This window comes from Mustelus asterias, chromosome 5 (genome assembly GCF_964213995.1).
Source record: "Mustelus asterias chromosome 5, sMusAst1.hap1.1, whole genome shotgun sequence".
NCBI lineage: Eukaryota > Metazoa > Chordata > Chondrichthyes > Carcharhiniformes > Triakidae > Mustelus > Mustelus asterias.
The window spans coordinates 14,437,523-14,459,889 of NC_135805.1; the positions used below are offsets into that span (position 1 = coordinate 14,437,523).

General features: G+C 49.0%; 1 protein-coding gene across 1 annotated transcript in view; it reads left to right on the forward strand.

Moving 5' to 3' along the window:
- Nucleotides 1-22,367, forward strand: part of parp1 (poly (ADP-ribose) polymerase 1) — a 60,206-nt gene that overhangs the window by 25,445 nt on the left and 12,394 nt on the right. The window contains exons 9-18 of the mRNA XM_078212196.1: nucleotides 18-158; nucleotides 1,238-1,483; nucleotides 6,988-7,056; nucleotides 9,250-9,382; nucleotides 12,250-12,445; nucleotides 15,230-15,358; nucleotides 18,069-18,152; nucleotides 18,732-18,854; nucleotides 20,646-20,774; nucleotides 21,376-21,474. Of these exons, the coding sequence (XP_078068322.1) occupies nucleotides 18-158; nucleotides 1,238-1,483; nucleotides 6,988-7,056; nucleotides 9,250-9,382; nucleotides 12,250-12,445; nucleotides 15,230-15,358; nucleotides 18,069-18,152; nucleotides 18,732-18,854; nucleotides 20,646-20,774; nucleotides 21,376-21,474 (1,349 nt within the window). The remainder of the gene's footprint in view (nucleotides 1-17; nucleotides 159-1,237; nucleotides 1,484-6,987; nucleotides 7,057-9,249; nucleotides 9,383-12,249; nucleotides 12,446-15,229; nucleotides 15,359-18,068; nucleotides 18,153-18,731; nucleotides 18,855-20,645; nucleotides 20,775-21,375; nucleotides 21,475-22,367) is intronic.

Here is a 22,367-nt window from a genome sequence, read left to right on the forward strand (position 1 = left end):
TTCTCCTCTCCCCATAGGTTTACCTCTGGCAAACATGAAGGTCTTCATCCTGGGAAAACTCACCAAGAAAAAGGATGAGCTGAAGAATCTGGTGGAAGAGTTTGGAGGGAAGATCACAGGAACAGCCAGCAAGGCCAAGCTGTGCATCAGCTCACAGAGTACGGTGATGACCCATGGAAGCTTATAATGCAGCTCTTAACTGAATCTCTCCAGGTTCAATGTCAGGGGATTACTGAGAAGCGAGACCTTGTTTCTTTTTTTAAACAGAATTAAAGGGAAGCATGGTGGCACAGTGATTAGCCCTGCTGCCTCGCAGTGCCAGGGACCTGGGTTCAATTCCAGCCTTGGGCAACTATGTGAAGTTTGCATGTTCTCCGCATGTTTGTGTGGGTTTCCTCCGGGTGCTCCGGTTTCCTCCCACGGTCCAAACATGTGCAGGTTACGTGGATTGGCCCTTATTGTCCCGGGATGTGTATGTAAGAGGGATTAGCAGGGTAAATATGTGGGGTTACAGGGATAGGGCTGGGTGGGATTGTTGTTGGTGCAGACTCGATGGGCTGAATGGCCTCCTGCACTGTCGGGATTCTAGGATTCTAAAGGAAATGGATGGTGACTTAGCTTGCGTTCTCTCTCCGCTCCTTCCAACTCTCAGTCCCTTCTCCATCCCTGTCTCCTCCCTTCCCCCTCTCTCTGTCCCGGTTGTATTTGATGACACAGTGTAGGGGAAGCTTTACTCTATCTAACCCATGCTGTATCTGTCCTGAATGATAGGACAATGTAGAGAGAGAGTTTTACTCTGTATCTAACCCGTGTAGTACCTGTCCTGAGTGACAAGATAACCCCACCAAAAGTGACTGCCGAGTTAACTTCAGACGGGTAGATGGAATTGAGCTAGAGATTTCTCGGAGTTAATTGAAAGGCAGAACAGGTCCAATGAGCTGTTTGTGTGGAACTTACACATTCTCCCCAGGCCTGCTAAATTGACCCTAGTGTCAGGGGATTAGCAGGGTAAATAGGTGGGGCTACAAGAATAGGGCTGGGAGGGATCGTGGTCGGTGCAGATTCGATGGCCCAAATGGCCTCGTTTTGCAATTTTGGGATTCTATGGCCTCCTGTTACTGTGTTCCTGTCTAACAGTGGGCCAGGTCTGAGGGGCTGAATGGCCTCTTTCTATGATCATCTGTTGGTTTTTTCCCCTCCGGGCGGCTTTGACTGATTGCTGTTGATTTTTCTACAGAGGAATTGGACAAAATGACCAAGAAGATGGAAGAGGTGAAGGAAGCCAATGTCAGGGTGGTTTGTGAGGATTTCCTCGAAGATCTTCAGTCAGGGAAGGGCCTTCAGGAGTTGCTGTCAGTCCATGGGATCTCTCCCTGGGGAGCTGAAGTCACCCCTGCAATCGTGTCAGAACCTCCCGTCGCTGAGAAGTCTGCTGTGAATAAGGTTGCAAAAAGCTCCAGTGGCAAAGTCAAGCTGGAGGAAGGTAACAGTCATCTAGTTTATCACATTTATCACAACCTCAGAGCAGCCAATGAAGTACTTTGTGATGTGTAATCACTGTTATAATGTAGGGACCGTGGCAGCCAATTTATGCACAGCAAGTTCCCACAAACAATAATGAAACAAATAACTAGATGACCTGTTTCACTCACATATGTAGGGATATTCTTACTGATTTCTGAAGCGATATAGATCTAAGTAAATGGAGTTGAGATAGAGGTCAGCCATTTTCCACGACGGGCTGATTGGTTGAAGGATAGATACCGGTCAGGATAACTCTTGGTAAAGTTCCATGACATCTTTCACACCCATCGAGAGGGTGAGCGGGACCTCAGTTTAATATTGGATCTGAAAGACAGCACTGCCCACGGTGCAGCACTCCCTCAGTACTGCACTGGACTGTCAGCCTGGATTGTGTGCTCAAGTCCCTGGAGTTGGGGCTTGGACCCACAACCTTCTGACTCCGAGGTGAGAACGCTACCCCTGAGCCACAGCTGACACCAAGGTTAGTTTGAGAGTTAATTAATGTATTTGTTTTGTAATTTGTGGGATGTTGTGGGTATCACCGACGTGGCTGGTGTTTATTATCCATCCCTGTCTGCGTTTGCCAAGATGGTGGTGAGCTACCTTCTTGAACAGCAGTTCATGTGGGGACGATCCGCTCTGTTGTGAGCTGCAGTGGTTTGGGGGTCGGCTGGAGAGCCGACTCCAGAACGTGTTTAGAGTCAGCCACACTGTTACAAAATCATCTTCCGTTTCCTAGCTGAGAACTAGAGCAATGATTTGAATGAAGGGACCAGCTGTATGGGTGCAAAATTCATAAAGATACGTAGAAAAGCAAGTTGTGAAGAGCACACAGTCTGCAAAGGGATAGAGACAGGTTAAATGATTAGAACATAGCACATTACAGCGCAGTACAGGCCCTTCGGCCCTCGATGTTGCGCCGACCAGTGGTACCAATCTAAAGCCCCTCTAATCTACACTATTCCAATATCATCCATATGTTTATCCAATAACCACTTGAACGCTCTCAACGTTGACGAGTCCACCACTACTGCAGGCAGGGCATTCCACGCCCTTACTACTCTCTGAGTAAAGAACCTACCTCTAACATCTGTCCTATACCTATCACCCCTCAATTTAAAGCTATGTCCCCTCGTGCTAGCCAACACCATCTGAGGAAAAAGGCTCTCACTATCCACTGTATCTAATCCTCTAATCATCTTGTATGCCTCTATTAAGTCACCTCTTAACCTTCTCTCTAACGCAAACAACCTCAAGCCCCTCAGCCTTTCCTCATACGATTTTCCCACCATACCAGGCAACATCCTGGTAAATCTCCTCTGCACCCTTTCCAACACTTCCACATCTTTCCTATAATGTGGCGACCAGAACTGTACGCAATACTCCAAATGCAGCCGCACCAGAGTTTTGTACAGTTGCAGCATGACCTCCTGGCTCCGAACCTCAATCCCTCTACCAATAAAAGCTAACACACCGTACCCCTTCTTAACAACCCTATCAACCTGGGTGCTAACTTTCAGGGATCTATGCACATGGACACCAGATCCCTCTGTTCATCCACACTACCAAGTATCTTACCATTAGCCCAGTACTCTGTATTCCTGTTACTCCTTCCAAAGTGAATCACCTCACACTTTTCCGCATTAAACTCCATTTGCCACCTCTCAGTCCAGCTCTGCAGCTTATCTATGTCCCTCTGTGACCTGCCACTTCCCTCCGCACTGTCTACAACTCCACCGACTTTAGTGTCATCCGCAAATTTACTAACCCATCCTTCCACGCCCTCCTCCAAGTCATTAATAAAAATGACAAACAGCAGTGGCCCCAAAACAGATCCTTGCGGTACACCACTAGTAACTGAACTCCAGGATGAATATTTCCCATCAACCACCACCCTTTGTTTTCTTACAGCTAGCCAATTCCTGATCCAAACAACTAAATCACCCTCAATCCCATGGGACCGTATTTTCTGCAAAAGCTTACCATGGGGAACCTTATCAAACGCTTTGCTGAAATCCATATACACCACATCAACCGCTTTACCCTCATCCACCTCTTTGGTCACCTTCTCAAAGAACTCAATAAGGTTTGTGAGGCACGACCTACCCTTCACAAAACCGTGCTGACTATCCCTAATCAAATTATTCCTTTCTAGGTGATTATAAATCCTATCTCTTATAATCCTTTCCAATACTTTGCCCACAACAGAAGTAAGGCTCACCGGTCTATAATTACCAGGGTTGTCCCTACTCCCCTTCTTGAACAAGGGGACAACATTTGCTATCCTCCAGTCTTCTGGCACTGTTCCTGTAGACAATGACGACACAAAGATCAAAGCCAAAGGCTCTGCAATCTCCTCTCTAGCCTCCCAGAGAATCCTAGGATAAATCCCACCCGGCCCAGGGGACTTATCTATTTTTACCCTTTCCAGAATTGCTAACACCTCCTCCTTATGAACATCAATCCCATCCAGTCCAACAGCCTGCATCTCAGTACTCCCCTCAACAACACTGTCCCTCTCCAGTGTGAATACCGACAAAAAATATTCATTTAGTGCCTCTCCTATCTCTTCAGACTCCACGCACAACTTCCCACTCCTGTCCTTGACTGGCCCTAATCTTACCCTAGTCATTCTTTTACTCCTGACATACCTCTAGAAAGCTTTAGGGTTTTCCTTGATCCTACCTGCCAAAGACTTCTCATGTCCCCTCCTGGCTCTTCTTAACTCTTTCTTTAGGCCCTTCCTGGCTAACTTGTAACTCTCAAGCGCCCTAACTGAGCCTTCACGTCTCATCTTAACATAAGTCTCCTTCTTCCTCTTCACAAGAGATTCAACCTCCTTAGTAAGCCACAGTTCCCTCACACGTCTGCTTCCTCCCAGTCTGAAGTTTAACAACACCAGGTTAAAGTCCAACAGGTTTATTTGGTAGCAAAAGCCACACAAGCTTTCGGAGCTGCAAGCCCCTTCTTCAGGTGAGTGGGAATTCTGTTCACAAACAGAGCATATAAAGACACAAACTCAATTTACATGAATAATGGTTGGAATGCGAATACTTACAACTAATCAAGTCTTTAAGAAACAAAACAGCATGAGTGGAGAGAGCATCAAGACAGGCTAAAAAGATGTGTATTGTCTCCAGACAAGACAGCCAGTGAAACTCTGTGGGGGTTACAAATAGTGTGACATGAACCCAATATCCCGGTTGAGGCCGTCCTCCCAGTCTGACAGGTACATATTTATCAAGGACGCGTAGTAGCTGTTCCTTGAACAAGTTCCACATTACAATTGTGCCCATCCCCTGCAGTTTCCTTCCCCAACCTATGCCAGCTAAACCTCGCCTAATCGCATCATAATTTCCTTTCCCCCAGCTATAACTCTTGCCCTTTGGTATATACCTATCCTTTTCCATTGCTAAAGTAAACGTAATCGAATTGTGGTCACTGTCACCAAAGTGCTCACCTACCTCCAAATCTAACACCTGGCCTGGTTCATTACCCAGTACCAAATCCAATGTGGCCTCGCCTCTTGTTGGTCTATCTACATACTGCGTCAGGAAGCCTTCCTGCACACACTGGACAAAAACCGACCCCTCTAAAGTACTCGAACTATAGCTTTTCCAGTCAATATTTGTAAAGTTAAAGGGCCCCAGTACAACTACCCTGTTACTTTCGCTCCTATCCAAAATCATCTTTGCAATCTTTTCCTCTACATCTCTGGAACTTTTCGGAGGTCTATAAAAAACTCCCAACAGGGTGACCTCTCCTTCCCTGTTTCTAACCTCAGCCCAAACTACCTCAGTAGATGAGTCCTCATCAAATGTCCTTTCTGCCACCGTAATACTGTCCTTGGACAGAAATTTGGCAAATGGAGTATAATGTAGGAAAATGTGAACTTGTCCTTTGTCAGGAAGAATAAAAAAGCAATATATTATTTAAGGAAGCAATTGCAGAACGCAGAGATACAGAGTCTTGGTACTTTAATCAGGAAAGTTTAGTGTGTGAGATGATGAAGGCAAATGGAATGTCGTTTCTTGCAAGGGAAATGGAATATAAAAGTAGGGATGTTTTGCAATAGTTGCACAGGGCCTTAGTGAGACCACAGAGTCATAGAGGTTCACAGCATGGAAACAGGCCCTTCGGCCCAACTTGTCCATGCCATCCTTTTCTTTAAGCACTAAGCTAGCCCCAATTGCCCTCATTATTTTATAGACCTCTATAAGATCACCCCTAAGTCTCCTACGCTCCAGGGAAAAAAGTCCCAGTCTATCCAGCCTCTCCTTATAACTCAAACCATCAAGTCCTAGTAGCATCCTAGTAAATCTTTCCTGCACTCCTCGTTTAATAATATCCTTTCTATAATAGGGTGACCAGAACTGTACACAGTATTCCAAGTGTGGCCTTACTAATGTCTTGTACAACTTCAACAAGACGTCCCAACTCCTGAATTCAATGTTCTGACCAATGAAACCAAGTAAGAAATCTCACAACACCAGGTTAAAGTCCAACAGGTTTATTTGGTAGCACGAGCTCTGCTGCCCCTTCATCACTCACCTGATGAAGGAGCAGCGCTCAGAAAGCTCGTGCTACCAAATAAACCTTTAACCTGGTGTTGTGAGATTGCTTACTGTGCCTACCCCAGTCCAACATCGGCATCTCCACATCAATGAAACCAAGCACGCCGATGCCTCCTTCACCAATCTGTCCACATCTGGAGTATTGTGTACAGCTTTGGTCTCCTTATTTAAGGAAAGATATAAATGCGTTAGAAGCAGTTCAGAGAAGCTTTATTCAACTGCTGGGACTGTACTGTTCAACATGAGGAAAGGTTGGACAGGCTGGGCTTGTATCCGTTGGAGTTTAGAGGAATGAGAGGTGATTTTATTGAAATGTGTAAGATCCTGAGGGGTCTTGAAGGGTGAATGTGGAGAGAATGTTTCCCCTTGTGGGAGAATCAAGAATTAGAGTTAGAGTTGCCCATTTAGGACAGATGAGAAGAAACTTTTCCCCTCATACAGTTGAGTGTCTTTGGAACTCTCTCCCCCAGAGCGTGATGGAGGTAGAGTCGGTGAATATTTTTAAGGCAGAGCTCGGTAGATTCTTGACTAAAGCTGCCACAGTCCCAGATAACCATAAGCTGCTCTCCACCTTTGAGTGATTTAACCAAGGCGAGGGGCAAGGTTGAGAAGGCAGGGCCATCATGAATAACCTCAGCTGATACGGAAATTGAACCCACGCTGTTGGTGTTGCTTTGCATCACAAACCAGCCGTCCAGTCAACTGAGCTAAACCAACCCCATTCTTGACTAGGGAGTTTGGGGATGGGCGGGAATGTGGAGTTGAGGCCACAATCAGGTCAGCCATGATCTTATTGAATGGCTGAGCAGGTTTGAGGCCTACTCCTCCTAATTTGAATGCTTGTGTTGCTAAGGATGATACTCAGTCAGGTTTGAACTCTCTCTCACAGGCTCCAGCAAGTCCGAGAAGAAGATGAAGCTAACAGTTAAAGGAGGAGGTGCTGTTGATCCTGATTCTGGTATGTGGAGCCTGAATATCGGAACCAGCTGCAGGTGTTTCCATAGGAACGTAGCAATTGCTGGATGTTAATCATCATGTTCACCAATCCTCCTGGTACAATGATCAAAGAATAATGGAGTTGTTGACTATGCATAATTATCAATCTCTTTGTTAGTCTACAATAAACCCAGACATGAGCTGAAGAAAGTGTTGGAGGGATTTGGCAGCCAGAGGTGTAAAGTCGAACAATACAGCACAGGAACAGGCCCTTCGGCCCTCCAAGCCTGCGCCACTCATGTGCCCAACTAGACCATTCGTTTGTATCCCTCTATTCCCAGTCTGTTCATGTGGCTATCCAGATAAGTCTTAAACGATCCCAGCGTGTCCGCCTCAACCACCTTGCTTGGGAGTGCATTCCAGGCCCCCACCACCCTCTGTGTAAAATGCGTCCCCCTGACACCTGTTCCTCCTGAGCCGGTTATATTCAACCCATGTCAAGTCTCAAATTAAGTTTTTAAAAATCCTTACGGCATTTTTGCCTGTCCCCTGAGCACTAAAGCCTTGGAACAAGCGTTGCACATTTGAAGGACACCTTAATCTGCTCACTCACTCACTCACGGAAGAGTTGGGATTGTGAGGCAACATCAGAGGCCCTGACTCCAGCAACTGCTCAAAGTGGTCTGAAAACTCACCAGGAGGCTGTCCTAAATAGTGACCGTGGGGCATCGTTTACATCCACCTGAGGGGGCAGATAGGGGGGAGGCCTCAGTTTAACATCTCACCTATAGGAGAACATTTCCGGCAGAGCAGCACTCCCTCGATGCTGCACTGAAGTTGTCAGCCTTGATCTTTGTGCTGAGGTCTCCGGAGTGGGACTTGAACCCGCAACCTTCTGACTCGGAGGCGAGCCCCCACTCGCGCAGCTGGGTGGGCCCTCTGCCCCCGTTCGGGCAGGTGGGTGGGCCCTCTGCCCCCGTTCGGGCAGGTGGGTGGGCCCTCTGCCCCCGTTCGCGCAGGTGGGTGGGCCCTCTGCCCCCGTTCGGGCAGGTGGGTGGGCCCTCTGCCCCCGTTCGGGCAGGTGGGTGGGCCCTCTGCCCCCGTTCGGGCAGGTGGGTGGGCCCTCTGCCCCCGTTCGGGCAGGTGCGCGGGCCCTCTGCCCCCGTTCGGGCAGGTGGGCGGGCCCTCTGCCCCCGTTCGGGCAGGTGGGCGGGCCCTCTGCCCCCGTTCGGGCAGGTGGGTGGGCCCTCTGCCCCCGTTCGGGCAGGTGGGTGGGCCCTCTGCCCCCGTTCGGGCAGGTGGGTGGGCCCTCTGCCCCCGTTCGGGCAGGTGGGTGGGCCCTCTGCCCCCGTTCGGGCAGGTGGGTGGGCCCTCTGCCCCCGTTCGGGCAGGTGGGTGGGCCCTCTGCCCCCGTTCGGGCAGGTGGGTGGGCCCTCTGCCCCCGTTCGGGCAGGTAGGTGGGCCCTCTGCCCCCGTTCGGGCAGGTGGGTGGGCCCTCTGCCCCCGTTCGGGCAGGTGGGTGGGCCCTCTGCCCCCGTTCGGGCAGGTGGGTGGGCCCTCTGCCCCCGTTCGGGCAGGTGGGTGGGCCCTCTGCCCCCGTTCGGACAGGTGGGTGGGCCCTCTGCCCCCGTTCGGGCAGGTGGGTGGGCCCTCTGCCCCCGTTCGGGCAGGTGGGTGGGCCCTCTGCCCCCGTTCGGGCAGGTGGGTGGGCCCTCTGCCCCCATTCGGGCAGGTGGGTGGGCCCTCTGCCCCCGTTCGGGCAGGTGGGTGGGCCCTCTGCCCCTGTTCGCGTGCGGGTCCCTGCCCGCTCACATGCGGTCTTCATGCGCTTGCACTCCCGCCCTCACTAACCGCCTCGCACAGAGTATAGACGTGATGGTGATTTACTTGGATGGGTGGTTTGTTTCTGTGTGTATTTCTACAATGAACTCTCCCTGGTGTGCGAGTGAGAGTCTCCAAATGGGAAAACCCATCTTCACTCCTGGATCAGCAAGTAGCTCCGCATGGTCGATCAGCAAGATCCCAATAAGCCATGACTCCAGGTTTACGGTGAGCTGAAATCAAGGGTTGGTGGAGAGCCAAGGTTGATCGGCTTGGAATCTCGGGGACATTAGGAGTGAAAGCAGGTTTGGAGTGAGAGAGTCGGTGGGTGCAGGGGAAGGCTGAGTTGAGTTGTGAATTGGGCAACCCCATACTCTGGTTTATTCGTTTCCAGGGCTTGAGGACTCGGCTCATGTCTTTGAGCAGGGCGGCAAGATTCTGAGCGCCACGCTGGGATTGGTCGATATCTCCCGTGGTTCAAACTCCTACTACAAGCTGCAGCTGCTGGAGGATGACAACAAACGGAGGTTGGTGTTGGGTTCAGTGTGGACTCTGCCTTGTGCAGACGGACCCTCCAACTGAGGGTGGGTATGGTGAAGGAGGCCCCTCTGTTGGGAGTCACTGGGATCATTCCTGCTGGCCCAACTGTGTTAGAGAATGGGGAGGAATTGAACCCAGGTCTTTATTGATGAACCTTGCAGAGTATCAATGCCGATTGAGATATTTTAGACAAGTTTATCGTGTTCATCAACAAGGAACCTGGTCTAAAGGGGCATTCTGGATTGAGATACCCCTGCTACAAGAAACAACCTTGGTGGTTGCATTGTCATCCCATTTTCTTGTGTATTTAGGGATGTGGGGAGGGCGAAGAGGGAGATTTTGTTCCTTCTCTCTCTCCCTCTGCCCCTCTGTCTTACTGCCCCTCTGTGTCTCTCTCTCTCATCTCATAACTCTGAGCAGAGGTAGACCATTCAGCCCCTCATGCCTTATTTTTTTATTTGTTCATGGAACGTGGCCATCGCTGACTGGGACAGCATTTATTACCCATCTCTAATCGCCCTTGAATTGAGTGGCTTGCTTGGTCGTTTCAGGGGGCAGTTAAGAGTGAACCACATTGCTGTGGCTCTGGAGTCACATGTAGACCAGACAGGGTAAGGACAGCTTTAGTGTCCAGATGGGTTTTTCTGACAATCGACAATGGTTTCATGGTCATCAGTAGATTCTTAATTCCAGATTTTTTTTATTGAATTCAAATTTCTCCATCTGCTGTGGCGGGATTCGAAACCAGGTCCCCAGCACATTAGCTGAGTTTCTGGATTAATAGCCTAGTGATAATACCACTAGGCCATCGTCATTAAGACTTTTTAATTGCAGATTTTTATTGAATTCAAATTTTCAACATCTGCTGTGGAGGGATTTGAACCCAGGTCCCCAGAGCATTGCGCTGGGTCTCTGGACTACTGGTCCATGGACAATACCATTATGCCACTGCCTCCCTGCTGTGCCATTCATAGAAACATAAAAGATAGGAGCAGGAGGAGACCATTCAGCCCTTCGAGCCTGCTCCGCCATTCATTACGATCGTGGCTGATCATCCAACTCAATAGCCTAATCCTGCTTTTCCCCCATAACCTTTGATCCCATTCGCCCCAAGTGCTATATCCAGCCGCCTCTTGAATACATTCAATGTTTTGGCATCAACTACTTCCTGTGGCAATGAATTCCACAGGTTCACCACTTTTTGGGTGAAGAAATGTCTCCTCACCTCCGTCCTAAATGGTGTACCCTGAATCCTCAGACTGTGACCCCGGTTCTGGATTCCCCCACCATCGGGAACATCCTCCCTGCATCTACCCTGTCTAGTCCTGTTAGAATTTTATTAGTCTTTATGAGATCCCTCCCTCATTCGTCTGAACTCCAGCGAAAACAATCCTAACCTAGTCAATCTCTCCTCGTACATCAATCCCACCATCCCTGGAATCAGCCTGGTAAACCTTCGCTGCACTCCCTTGAGAGCAAGAACATCCTTCTTCAGAAAAGGAGACCAAAACTGCACACAATACTCTAGGAGTGGCCTCACCAAGGCCCTGGATAATTGCAACAACACATCCCTGCTCCTGTACTTGAAACCCCTCTCAATGAAGGCCAACATACCATTTGCCTCCTTTACCGCCTGCTGCACCTGCATGCTTACCTTCAGCGACTGGTGCACAAGGACACCCAGGTCCCGCTGCACACTCCCCTCTCCCAGGTAGTAATCTGCCGCCTTGTGTTTGCTTCCAAAGTGAATAACCTCATACTTATCCAAATTATACTGCATCTGCCATTGATTTGCCCACTCACCCAATCTGTCCAGATCATTCTGAAGGATCTCTGCTCCTCGTCACAGTTCACCCTCCCACCCAACTTGGTATCATCTGCAAACTTTGAGATGTTACATTTTGTTCCCTCAACCAAATCATTAATACATATTCTGAATAGCTGGGGTCCCATCACCGAACCCTGTGACACCCCACTAGTTACTGCCTGCCAATTTTAAAAGTACCCATTAATTCCTACTCTTTGTTTCCTCTCAATAACCTCTGTCCCTCTTTCTAGTTTATCAATCTCTGTGTCTCAGTCCCTCACTCTCTATCTCCCTCTCTCTGTCCCTCCTCTGCCTCCCTCCGTCTCCCTTTTTGTACCCTGCCCCCGCTTGCGCACGGGTGGGCACCTGTTCTGTCCCCGCTTGCTCACGTGCGGTCCTCGCGCCCGTGCTCTCCCGCCCTCACTAACTGCCTCGCATAGAGTATAGACGTGATGGCGATTTACTTGGATGGGTGGTTTGTTTCTGTGTATTTCTAGAATTAACTCTACCTGGTGTGCGAGTGGGAAAATCTATCTTCACTCCTGGATCAGCAAGTAGCTCAGCATGGTCGATCAGAAAGATCCCAAATCCAACATCCCCGCCCTCACTCTGAACCCCCAGAGGAGGAGGCTGCAGAAGTGAAGTTGGAGGTCTAGCCTAGGGGCAGTGACCTTGGGGCTTATCTTCACTCTTTGGTTCTGTTCCTTTCCCTCAGGAGCTTGCTGCGACGATTTTTGATGGCTGCTGTACCAACCAGTCTTCACAAGTCGAGGCCCCAATAGGCTGTTTGACCATGAGGCAGATCCTGACCTTGCCTGCATTCAGTTTGATGGGTCAGGTGGAAACAGGGCACTCGGCGTCATGGCATCGTCCCTGTCTAGTGGCTAATCTGTCCGAGCAAGCCTTGGAGTGGGTAGGGGAGGGGGGTGGATTCCAGGCAACAAGGTAGTGGGCCAGGGATTTAAACAGTAAAGGAATTCCAGAGTCGTGGGTGATTATTGTATTAAGTCCGGTGCTCTGACTCGAAGCTTGGCTCCGCTCCCACAGGTACTGGGTCTTCAGGTCCTGGGGCCGCGTGGGGACCACCATTGGTGGCAACAAACTGGAGAAGATGTCGTCCAAAGAGGAAGCGGTCGACCATTTCCTGGGGCTTTACGAGGAAAAGACAGGCAATGCCTGGCATTCCAAGAACTTCACCAAATACCCCAACAGATTTTATCCCCTGGAGATCGACTATGGCCAGGTGGGTTCCGCTCCTCACCCTGGACCATTCCCCCCCCCCGAACCCTGGACCATTCTCCCCCCCCCCCCTCCTCCCCAACCCTCGACCGTCCCCGTCCCCCTCCTCCCCAACCCTCGACCGTCCCCGTCCCCCTCCTCCCCAACCCTGGACCGTCCCCCCCTCCTCCCCAACCCTGGACCGTCCCCCCCCTCCTCCCCAACCCTGGACCGTCCCCCCTCCTCCCCAACCCTGGACCGTTCCCCCCCCCCCCTCCCCAAACCTGGACCGTCACCCTCCCCCCCCCAACCCTGGACCGTCACCCCCCCCCCCCCCCCAACCCTGGACCGTCACCCCCCCCCCCCCCCAACCCTGGACCGTCACCCCCCCCCCCCCCCAACCCTGGACCGTCACCCCCCCCCCCAACCCTGGACCGTCACCCCCCCCCCCAACCCTGGACCGTCACCCCCCCCCCCCCAACCCTGGACCGTCCCCCCCCCCCCCCCCCCAAACCCTGGACTGTCCCCCTCCCCCCAAACCCTGGACCGTCCACCCCCAAAAACCCTGGACCATCTCTCTCCTCCCCCCACCCCCCCCCCCCCCCCCCCACCTATCCCAAAGATGATTCATCAGCAGAAATCGATGGCAGTGGTTATTCATCAACCCCATTATCCCTCCAACAATGTGCCAGGTATTTGCCAATCTAGATGGATCGCGCAGCAGGCAATCCAAATGTTCCTGCAGCTGTTATTAATTCACATTGTCATTCATTCATTCATTGAGATGGGTTGTTCAGCCAATCGTACTGTACTGGCTCCTTTGAAAGATCTGTCCAATCAGTCCCACTTCCCTGCTTTTTCCTCATTGGTCAGGCTGCTCTATCCCATTGATTCTGTTGCCATAGAGTCACAGAGGTTTACAGCATGGAAGCAGGCCCTTCGGCCCAACTTGTCCCTGCTGCCTTTTTTTTAACCACTAAGCTAGTCCCAATTGCCTGTGTTTTGCCCATATCCCTCTATACCCATCCTACCCATGAAACTATCTAAATGCTTTTTAAAAGACAAACTTGTACTCGCCTCTACTACTACCTCTGACAGCTTGTCCCAGACATTCACCACCCTCTGTGTGGAAAAATTGCCCCTCTGGACCCTTTTGTATCTCTCACCTTAAACCTATGCCCTCTTGTTTTAGACTGCCCTACCTGTGGGAAAAGATACCAGCTATCTAGCTGATCTATGCCCCTCATTATTTTATAGACCTCTATAAGATCACCCCATAGCCTCCTACACTCCAGAGAAAAAAGTCCCAGTCTATCCAGCCTCTCCTTATAACTCAATCCATCAAGTCCCGGTAGTATCCTAGTAAATCTTTTCTGCACTCTTTCTAGTTTAATAATATCCTTTCTATAATAGGGTGACCAGAATTGCACACAGTATTCCAAGTGTGGCCTTACCAATGCCTTGTACAACTTCAAGACGTCCCAACTCCTGTATTCAATGTTCTGACCGATGAAACCAAACGTGCCGAATGCCGTTCAAAAATGTTTATTCACTCTGTGTCTATCAACCTCACCGGCTTTGCATGCCCGCCAGATCACAACTCTCTGCATTAAAAAATAACTTATCTTCTTCTGGCTCTTTTGCCTTTTAACCCGTGTTCCTCTGGTTAGTGACCATCCTGCCGCTTATTTACCTTGTTCAAATGTTTGATGATTTTACAACACCTCTATCAAATCTTCTGTGCTTTACGGAGACCAGAAGCAGCTTTTCCTCCAGCACCAATCTGTTAGACCTCCTCTTCGCCCTGTCCAAAGCCTTGAGCTGCTTCCAAACCTGTGGGACTAAGAACTCAACACATTACAAAAGCAAAGTTTTACAATGACGCATGGTAAATTCTGGAAATACTCAGTACGTCAGGCAATTGTGGTGAAAGGTCGCTGACCTAAAACATTTACTCTGTTTCAGGTCAATGAACACAATACTCACTTGCTTTTGTGCTCTTTGCATCTACTAACAAAGCCTATGATTCTATTTGCTTTCTTTGTTAAGCAGCTTCTTCAACTTGCCCCATTACATTCATATTGCCGTATAAAAACTGTCGCTACTGGAGCAGGTCAAAGGCTAGGAATTCTGTGGAGAGTAACTCCCCTCCTGGCTCCCAAGAGCCTGTCCACCATCTACAAGCCACAAGCCAGGAGTGTGATGGAACACTCCCCACTTGCCTGGATGGGTGCACTCGAGAAACTCAACACCATCCAGGACAAAGTAGCCCGTTTGATTGCTACCCTTTCCACAAGCATTCACTCCCACCATTGCCGCACAATGGCAGTACCTTCTACAAGATGCACTGTAGGAATCTTCCCAAGGCTCCTTAGACAGCACGTTCCAAACCCCTGACCGCTGCCACCTAGAAAGACAAAGGCAGCAAACACATGGGAGCAGCACCGTCTGGAAGTTCCCCCTCCCCCCACAAACCCCACACTGCTGATTTGAAAATATATTGCCATTCCTTCATTGTCGCTGGGTCAAAATTCTGGAACCCCCCCCCCTCCCTAACAGCACTGTGGGTGTACCTACACCACATGGACTGCAGTGGTTCAAGAAGGCAGCTAACCACCGCCTTCTCAGGGCAATTAGGGATGGGTAGTAAATGCTGGCCAGCCAGCGACACCCACATCCCGTGAAAAAAAAAACATTTTTAAATTACCCCGTTACTAAACGTAACCCCCCCACCCCACAGTCTCTGCGATGTCACTCCACCAGTATTGTACCTTCAGTAACTGATGTTTCTCAATCCCTCTGCCCATAGGATGAAGAAGCTGTGAAGAAGCTAACTGCAAATTCCAGTACCAAATCCAAGCTGGATAAGGCTGTGCAGGACCTCATCAAGACCATCTTCGATGTAGAGAGTATGAAGAAAGCCATGGTGGAGTTTGAGGTATGAGGACTGGAGTGGGGTGAGCGAGGGGGCACGATTGGAGGTGCGAGGCCGTCGGGGGGGGGGGGGGGCACGATTGGAGGTGCGAGGCTGTCGGGGGGGGGCACGATTGGAGGTGCGAGGCCGTCGGGGGTGGTGGGGAGGGGGCACGATTGGAGGTGCGAGGCCGTCATGGGGTCAAGTACAGGGTGAGGAAAACTGTCACATTTTTTAGTGAATAGGATGTGTTCAGCTGGTGTATTGGGGAAGCTGGACCCTTTGACCAAGTACTAAAAATTACTGTTTATTCATAGAACATTACAGCGCAGTACAGGCCCTTCAGCCCTCGATGTTGCGCCGACCTGTGAAACCAATCTAAAGCCCATCTAACCGACACTATTCCAATATCATCCATATGTTTATCCAATGACCATTTAAATGCCCTTAATGTTGACGAGTCCACTACTGTTGCAGGCAGGGCATTCCACGCCCTTACTACTCTCTGACTAAAGAACCTACCGCTGACCTCTGTCCTATATCTATCATCCCTCAATTTAAAGCTATGTCCCCTCATGCTAGCCATCACCATCCGAGGAAAAAGGCTCTCACTGTCCACCCTATCTAATCCTCTGATCATCTTGTATGCCTCTATTAAGTCACCTCTTAACCACCTTCTCTCTAACGAAAACAGCCTCAAGTCTCTCAGCCTTTCCTCATAAGACCTTCCCACCATACCAGGCAATATCCTGGTAAATCTCCTCTGCACCCTTTCCAACACTTCCACATCTTTCCTATAATGCGGCGACCAGAACTGTACGCAATACTCCAAGTGTGGCCGCACTAGAGTTTTGTACAGCTGCAACATGACCTCATGGCTCCGAAACTCAATCCCTCTACCAATAAAAGCTAACACACCGTACGCCTTCTTAACAACCCTGTCAACCTGGGTGCCAACTTTCAGGGATCTATGCACATGGACACCCAGATCCCTCTGTTCATCCACACTACCATGTATCTTAGCATTAGCCCAGTACTCTGTATTCCTGTTACTCCTTCCAAAGTGAATCACTTCGCACTTTTCCGCATTAAACTCCATCTGCCATCTCTCCGCCCAAGCCTCCAACGGATCTATATCCTGCTGTATCCTCTGATGGTCCTCATCGCTATCCCCAAATCCACCAACCTTTGTGTCATCCGCAAACTTACTAATCAAACCAGTTGCATTTTCTTCCAAATCATTTATATATATTACGAACAGCAAAGGTCCCAGCACTAATCCCTGAAGAACACCACTTGTCACAGCCCTCCATTCAGAAATGCACCCTTCCACTGCTACCCTCTGTCAAATCAAATCAAATCTTCTATGACCGAGCCAGTTCTGTATCCACCATGCCAGCTCACCTCTGATCCCATGCGACTTCACCTTCTGCACCAGTCTGCCATGAGGGACCTTGTCAAAGGCCTTACTGAAGTCCATGTAGACAACATCCACTGCCTTACCCTCATCAATCTTCCTTGAAAAACTCGATCAAGCTCATGAGACACGACCTCCCCTTCGCAAAACCATGTTGCCTCTCGCTAATGCGTCCACTTATTTCCAAGTGGGAGTAAATCCTGTCTCAAAGAATCCTCTCCAATAATTTCCCTACCACTGATGTAAGGCTCACTGGCCTGTAATTACCTGGATTATTCTTGCGACCCTTCTTAAACAAAGGAACAACATTGGCTATTCTCCAATCCTCTGGGACCTCCCCTGTAATCAGTGAGGATACAAAGATTTCTCTCAAGGCCCCAGTAATTTCCTCCCTTGCGCCTCTCAGTATTTTGGGGTATATCCCATCAGACCCTGGGGACTTGTCTACCTTTCAGGACAGGATTCAAAGATAATCAGCGAATATTTTCCTTGATTATTCAGGCCTGTACACCTCCATTTTCTTTTAATTTGGGAATTTTGCAACACAGGAGGCCATTCATGCCTGTGTCAGCTCATTGAATGAGCTATCTGGTTAGCCTCACTTTGGAAATACTTGCGCGTCTTTCCCCTGTTGAAATAGTCCCTCACACTAGGTTAAGTGGAGGGATTGTTTCATAAGGACTATTGTATCCTACCTGGATTTAAAACTCTGTAGGCATATATTTCCTGTCCACATTCTGTTTGTCACAATTTTCGCACACTTTGATGTCAACGTTTCATGTTGAAACCGATTGCGTGCATTTAAGATGCAATTTACCTATGTAGACAGACCCTGATCATTGTATTCACTGGCTGCAGACCAGGGTGGTGCTGTGGCTCCTGTTGATCCCCTCACAGTGAAGGGAGCAACACCACTGGAGATCTCCTAGGATTGGGTGGTATTCTGCTGTGCAACTGTGTGTTTCTGCGGGGTGTAATTGTACCTTCCTGGCTCACTCAGAGGCTAATTGCTTGTTGGCCGATACTTGGGTTAATTAGAGGAGGACAGGATTCAAAGATAATCAACAAATATTTTCCTTGATTAAAAACAAAAATGCTGGAAAAACTCAGCAGGTCAGGCAGTATTTATGGAGAGAATACTTGCCTTTTTTGGACAATTTGCACTGCAGATTCCAAATGATGGGCTTTCTTTCATGATGTCTGAAGTATATACACTTCTGTTTCCAAAGAACATTTTCTATATGTATCTGGCTGTGGTGGAAAGACTGTAGTTCTTGTCTTCCTGCACCATTGATTGCTATGTTTCTTTCCCAACAGATCGATCTTCAGAAGATGCCCCTGGGCAAACTGAGCAAGAGGCAGATCCAGAGTGCTTACGCCATCCTCAGTGAGGTTCAGCAGGTAGGGTGGCAGTTCCCTCTCCTTGCGGTGGCCTCGTGGTTGGGGGAATGCAATAGCAATGCTCAGAGGCTGTGAATTCAAATCCCACTATGAATTGTGGACCCCACCCCACTTTCCAGGCCAAAAAAAACCTGATAAGTGGACTGGTGGCAGAGTCAAAACGTCTCTGTGCAACACGTGTATGGTGTACACTGCGTATAGTACATAGTGCATTGGGCACTGCTTCTCCCCAGTCTGCCTGACTCCGTGCACGCTGCAAAATGAATTCACTTCCCAGCTGGATGGCTCCATCAAAGAACAAGGCCACAAGGGGAACTGATTATCACCCTCCTGAACCCCTCCGTGAGTGCACCGTCACCACAAAGACCACAACCAGTTAAGAAAGCCCACCATCTCCTCGGGACGACCAGGAAAGGGGGGCAATAAATCCGAGACTCGCCCAGTAACACCCACAAGCCCCCAGAGCAAAGGAAATGTAAAAAATGGAAGTTAATTCCTTTTCCAAAAATCGGGGCTGCATGTCGGGAGAGATGATTCTCTGTAGGAGCTGGTAAATGTCTATCGTTTTGCTGTGTTAAGGTTGTCGCGAACAATGGGACAGAATCGCAGATACTGGACCTCTCCAATCGCTTCTACACGCTCATACCACATGACTTTGGAATGAAGAAACCACCACTCTTGAACAATGAAGAATATATCCAGGTGACCGGGGTGATAATTACATTGAGAACGAGTTATTTTCAAAATGGTGAGGAGTTTTGATTGGAGCAGATGGGGAGGAATTGTTTGCCCTAGAAAAGAGAGCCGGTAACTAGAGGACATAAATAAAAAGATAATTGGGATGAAGAGCCAGATGAGCAGTATTTTCATGCAGAACGGTTGTGAATTGGGTGGTGGAAACAGACCAGGGAGATAGATCAGCCATTCTGTCACAGAGTAGGCTTGTGAGATCGAAAGGCCTAATCCTACTCCTATTCCTGATATTCTGGAAGAGAATTGGATAGAGAGCTGATGAGAAAGAGCAGGGGAGTGGGACTAACGGAATAGATCCGTCCAAGAGCTAGCTCAGTCATGAAAGATAAAGACAGCAGATACCTGGGAACACCACCACCTGGAGATTCCTCTCCAAGTCACTTACAATCCCGACTTGGAAATATATCTCCGTTCCTTCACTGTCATTGGGTCAAAATCCTGGAATTTCCCCCCTAACAGCATGGTGGGTGTACCTACACCAAGGGCAACTACAGATGGGCAATAACTGCTGGTAATGCCGCACCCCATGAAATATTTTTAAAATGACAAGCTGAATGGCCTCCTCCGTGCTGGCTAATTCTGTGATACATTTGGAGTATTTTACTGCTGGGTAAGGTAAGCGGATGTGGGAGATTTTCCTAACTCATTAATGCCCTTGAGAATAATGAAGGGTGTGCTGCTGTATGTGCCTACCTCACAGACTTCATACAAGAACAGTGTCACCGGAATTCTACCGCCTTTCCCACCATGGAATCGGAGCGGGTGAGGGGCGGACAACGGAGATATCCGTTGACCTCGGGCAGGAATTTCTAGTCTCGCCCTGTGTTATCTAATTTTGCTGCATGTCACAATCTGGAATAAAGTCCCTCTCCTTGCCCTCCCTCCATGTCCTTCTCCCTTAAACGCCAGCCTTGTCAGAAATTGACACTTCAATACACATCCTCACGATCTCCTTAAGGGCTGTGATTGATCGCTTATTACTGAGATACAGGGCAGTCATTCATTTGTCCTTTACTTTGCAGCTACACTTGTTACACAACCATGAGCACAAATCAGACTGGACTATCTGAGAGAGCAGCTTGTTATCATGTCTGGGTGCTGGATTAACTCCAGGAGTGAAAGGGCAGCCGTTTCCAAGGAGACCAGTTCTGTAGATTTGTGACATCGTAGACATCAGTATATTTTCCCATGTTTAATATCTAGAGCCAGTCATTTATTTCTAAACTAAGACGGGCATTACATGAAGCTTTCCCACCCTTGGGGCCTGTCCTCTGATGCCTAAAGTGAGTGCTACTGTATGCACATTTCCAGAGAGTTGTTATGATCCTGAGTGGCTTCTTTCTATCATTATATCCTGTGAAATATCCAGAACAGATTTCAGAATGGGGACCAGGTTTGTGCTGGGTTGCTGTACAGTCGCAGAGTGAAATATAATGTTCAAGATACCCCTGTACCTCCATTTCACTTACTGTTCAATAACTAATTGCACTGTTTGTTCTGGGCCATACAGTTTCAATCTGGATTTAGTCTAATTGTTTTGGTTGGGATGGAAATGAGATTGACTAAGTTAGACTTGGCAGCTTTACGTTCATTACCCTGCCATGAACATCCAGAGTCTAGAATGGCCACAGAATGAGTTTCGGTTGTGAAACTGTAAAAGTTTGAATAAGCCGCTATTTTTCTCTCTGACCTGTCATTTGGAGCTCCTCTGACCTTGCTGTTCCTTCCTTTGCTCACCAGGTCAAAGTGCAGATGTTGGACAGCCTGCTGGATATTGAGGTTGCCTACAGTCTTCTCAAAGGTGGCAAGGAAGATGACGCCAAGAATCCAATCGATGTCAATTATGAGAAGCTGCACACAGACATCAAGGTGACTGGTGTAACCCTCTCCGTTTAAGCCAATCCCTGTACGTTTCCCAGCAGCCTCCTGAATCACTCGGTCACTGGCTGAACCATTCACAGTGCGTGTTCTGAGCTTCCGCAGGTTACCGCAGTGGATCTGTGTCCCTGGATTCTGGGTAGAAAGATTGTGAAGGTTTGGATCTGGCTGTCCTGTTGATGATGCTCCACACTAGAGATAAACGTTCTGTGGACATCGGCAGTGTGGGGATTAACCCTTTTGCTGGGATACAAGTGTGGGCCATACCACCACCAACAGTCTCCATATTAGAGAGAGGAAACAGCAGTTTGGGGAAGTGGGAGACTGAGCTATACAGACCATGAGGATCCCAGGCTTTGATCCGGTCTGGACCTCAGCAGTTGCTGGGCCGTGGCTCTGGCTATGGATGAACCTCTGAAATAATGTAACTCCCTGATTTTATTTAACACTTCCATAGCAGTGTGATCACCTTTCCCCCACCCACAATCTCTCCATCGTGTCCCAGTCAGCCACCCAAGAGTTAATATCGACATTGCTCCACTTGTGATTGTCTCTTAACTGTTTCCTGTATTCTATAAACTCTTTGTTTTAGGTTCTGGACAGGCAAGCAGATGAAGCCAAGATAATAAGAGACTATGTTAAAAACACACATGCTGCTACACACAACCAGTATGATCTCGATGTGATGGAGGTGAGTGTATTAACACTTCACACACTGCTCAGCCTAACCTTGGATACAGCAGTTGGGAGTTGTCATGGATACTGACTGTCCCCTTCCTAGGCCTTTGATGGGAGGCTTGTCTAAGGGGCCTGCATCAATTATATTCTTAAACCTTCCTACAACATTGGGACCTAATCTGCCCACTCCCACCCAAAACCCCAGTTTTCTTTGTTCTCCAGGAGAGAAAGGGAGCAGATTTTCCTGAATGCCCTCCCTCACACTAATTTAAACAAGTGAGGGGACCTCGGGCCTGTCCTCAGCACGAACCCTGCTCATCTCCTTTCAGTGCTTCCTCGCTGCAACTCAGATGACAGCAGCCTTGTTGACCATGAGGCCCAGGCCTTTGTATCGCGCTGGCTTTCTGCTTTCCCCTCGCGTCAGTTCCGCCATGTACATACGTCTGCAGCGGTGACTCCCCGTTGAAACAGAACCTGGAGCTCCCTGAAGTGGCTAGATGGGTGGAGAACTGGCTTGGCCATAGGAGACAGAGGGTAGTGGTCGAAGGGTCTTTTTCCGGCTGGAGGTCTGTGACCAGTGGTGTTCCGCAGGGCTCTGTACTGGGACCTCTGCTATTTGTGATATATATAAATGATTTGGAAGAAGGTGTAACTGGTGTAATCAGCAAGTTTGCGGACGACACAAAGATGGCTGGAATTGCGGATAGCGAAGAGCATTGTCGGGCAATACAGCAGGATATAGATAGGCTGGAAAATTGGGCGGAGAGGTGGCAGATGGAATTTAATCCGGATAAATGCGAAGTGATGCATTTTGGAAGAAATAATGTAGGGAGGAGTTATGCAATAAATGGCAGAGTCATCAGGAGTATAGAAACACAGAGGGACCTAGGTGTGCAAGTCCACAAA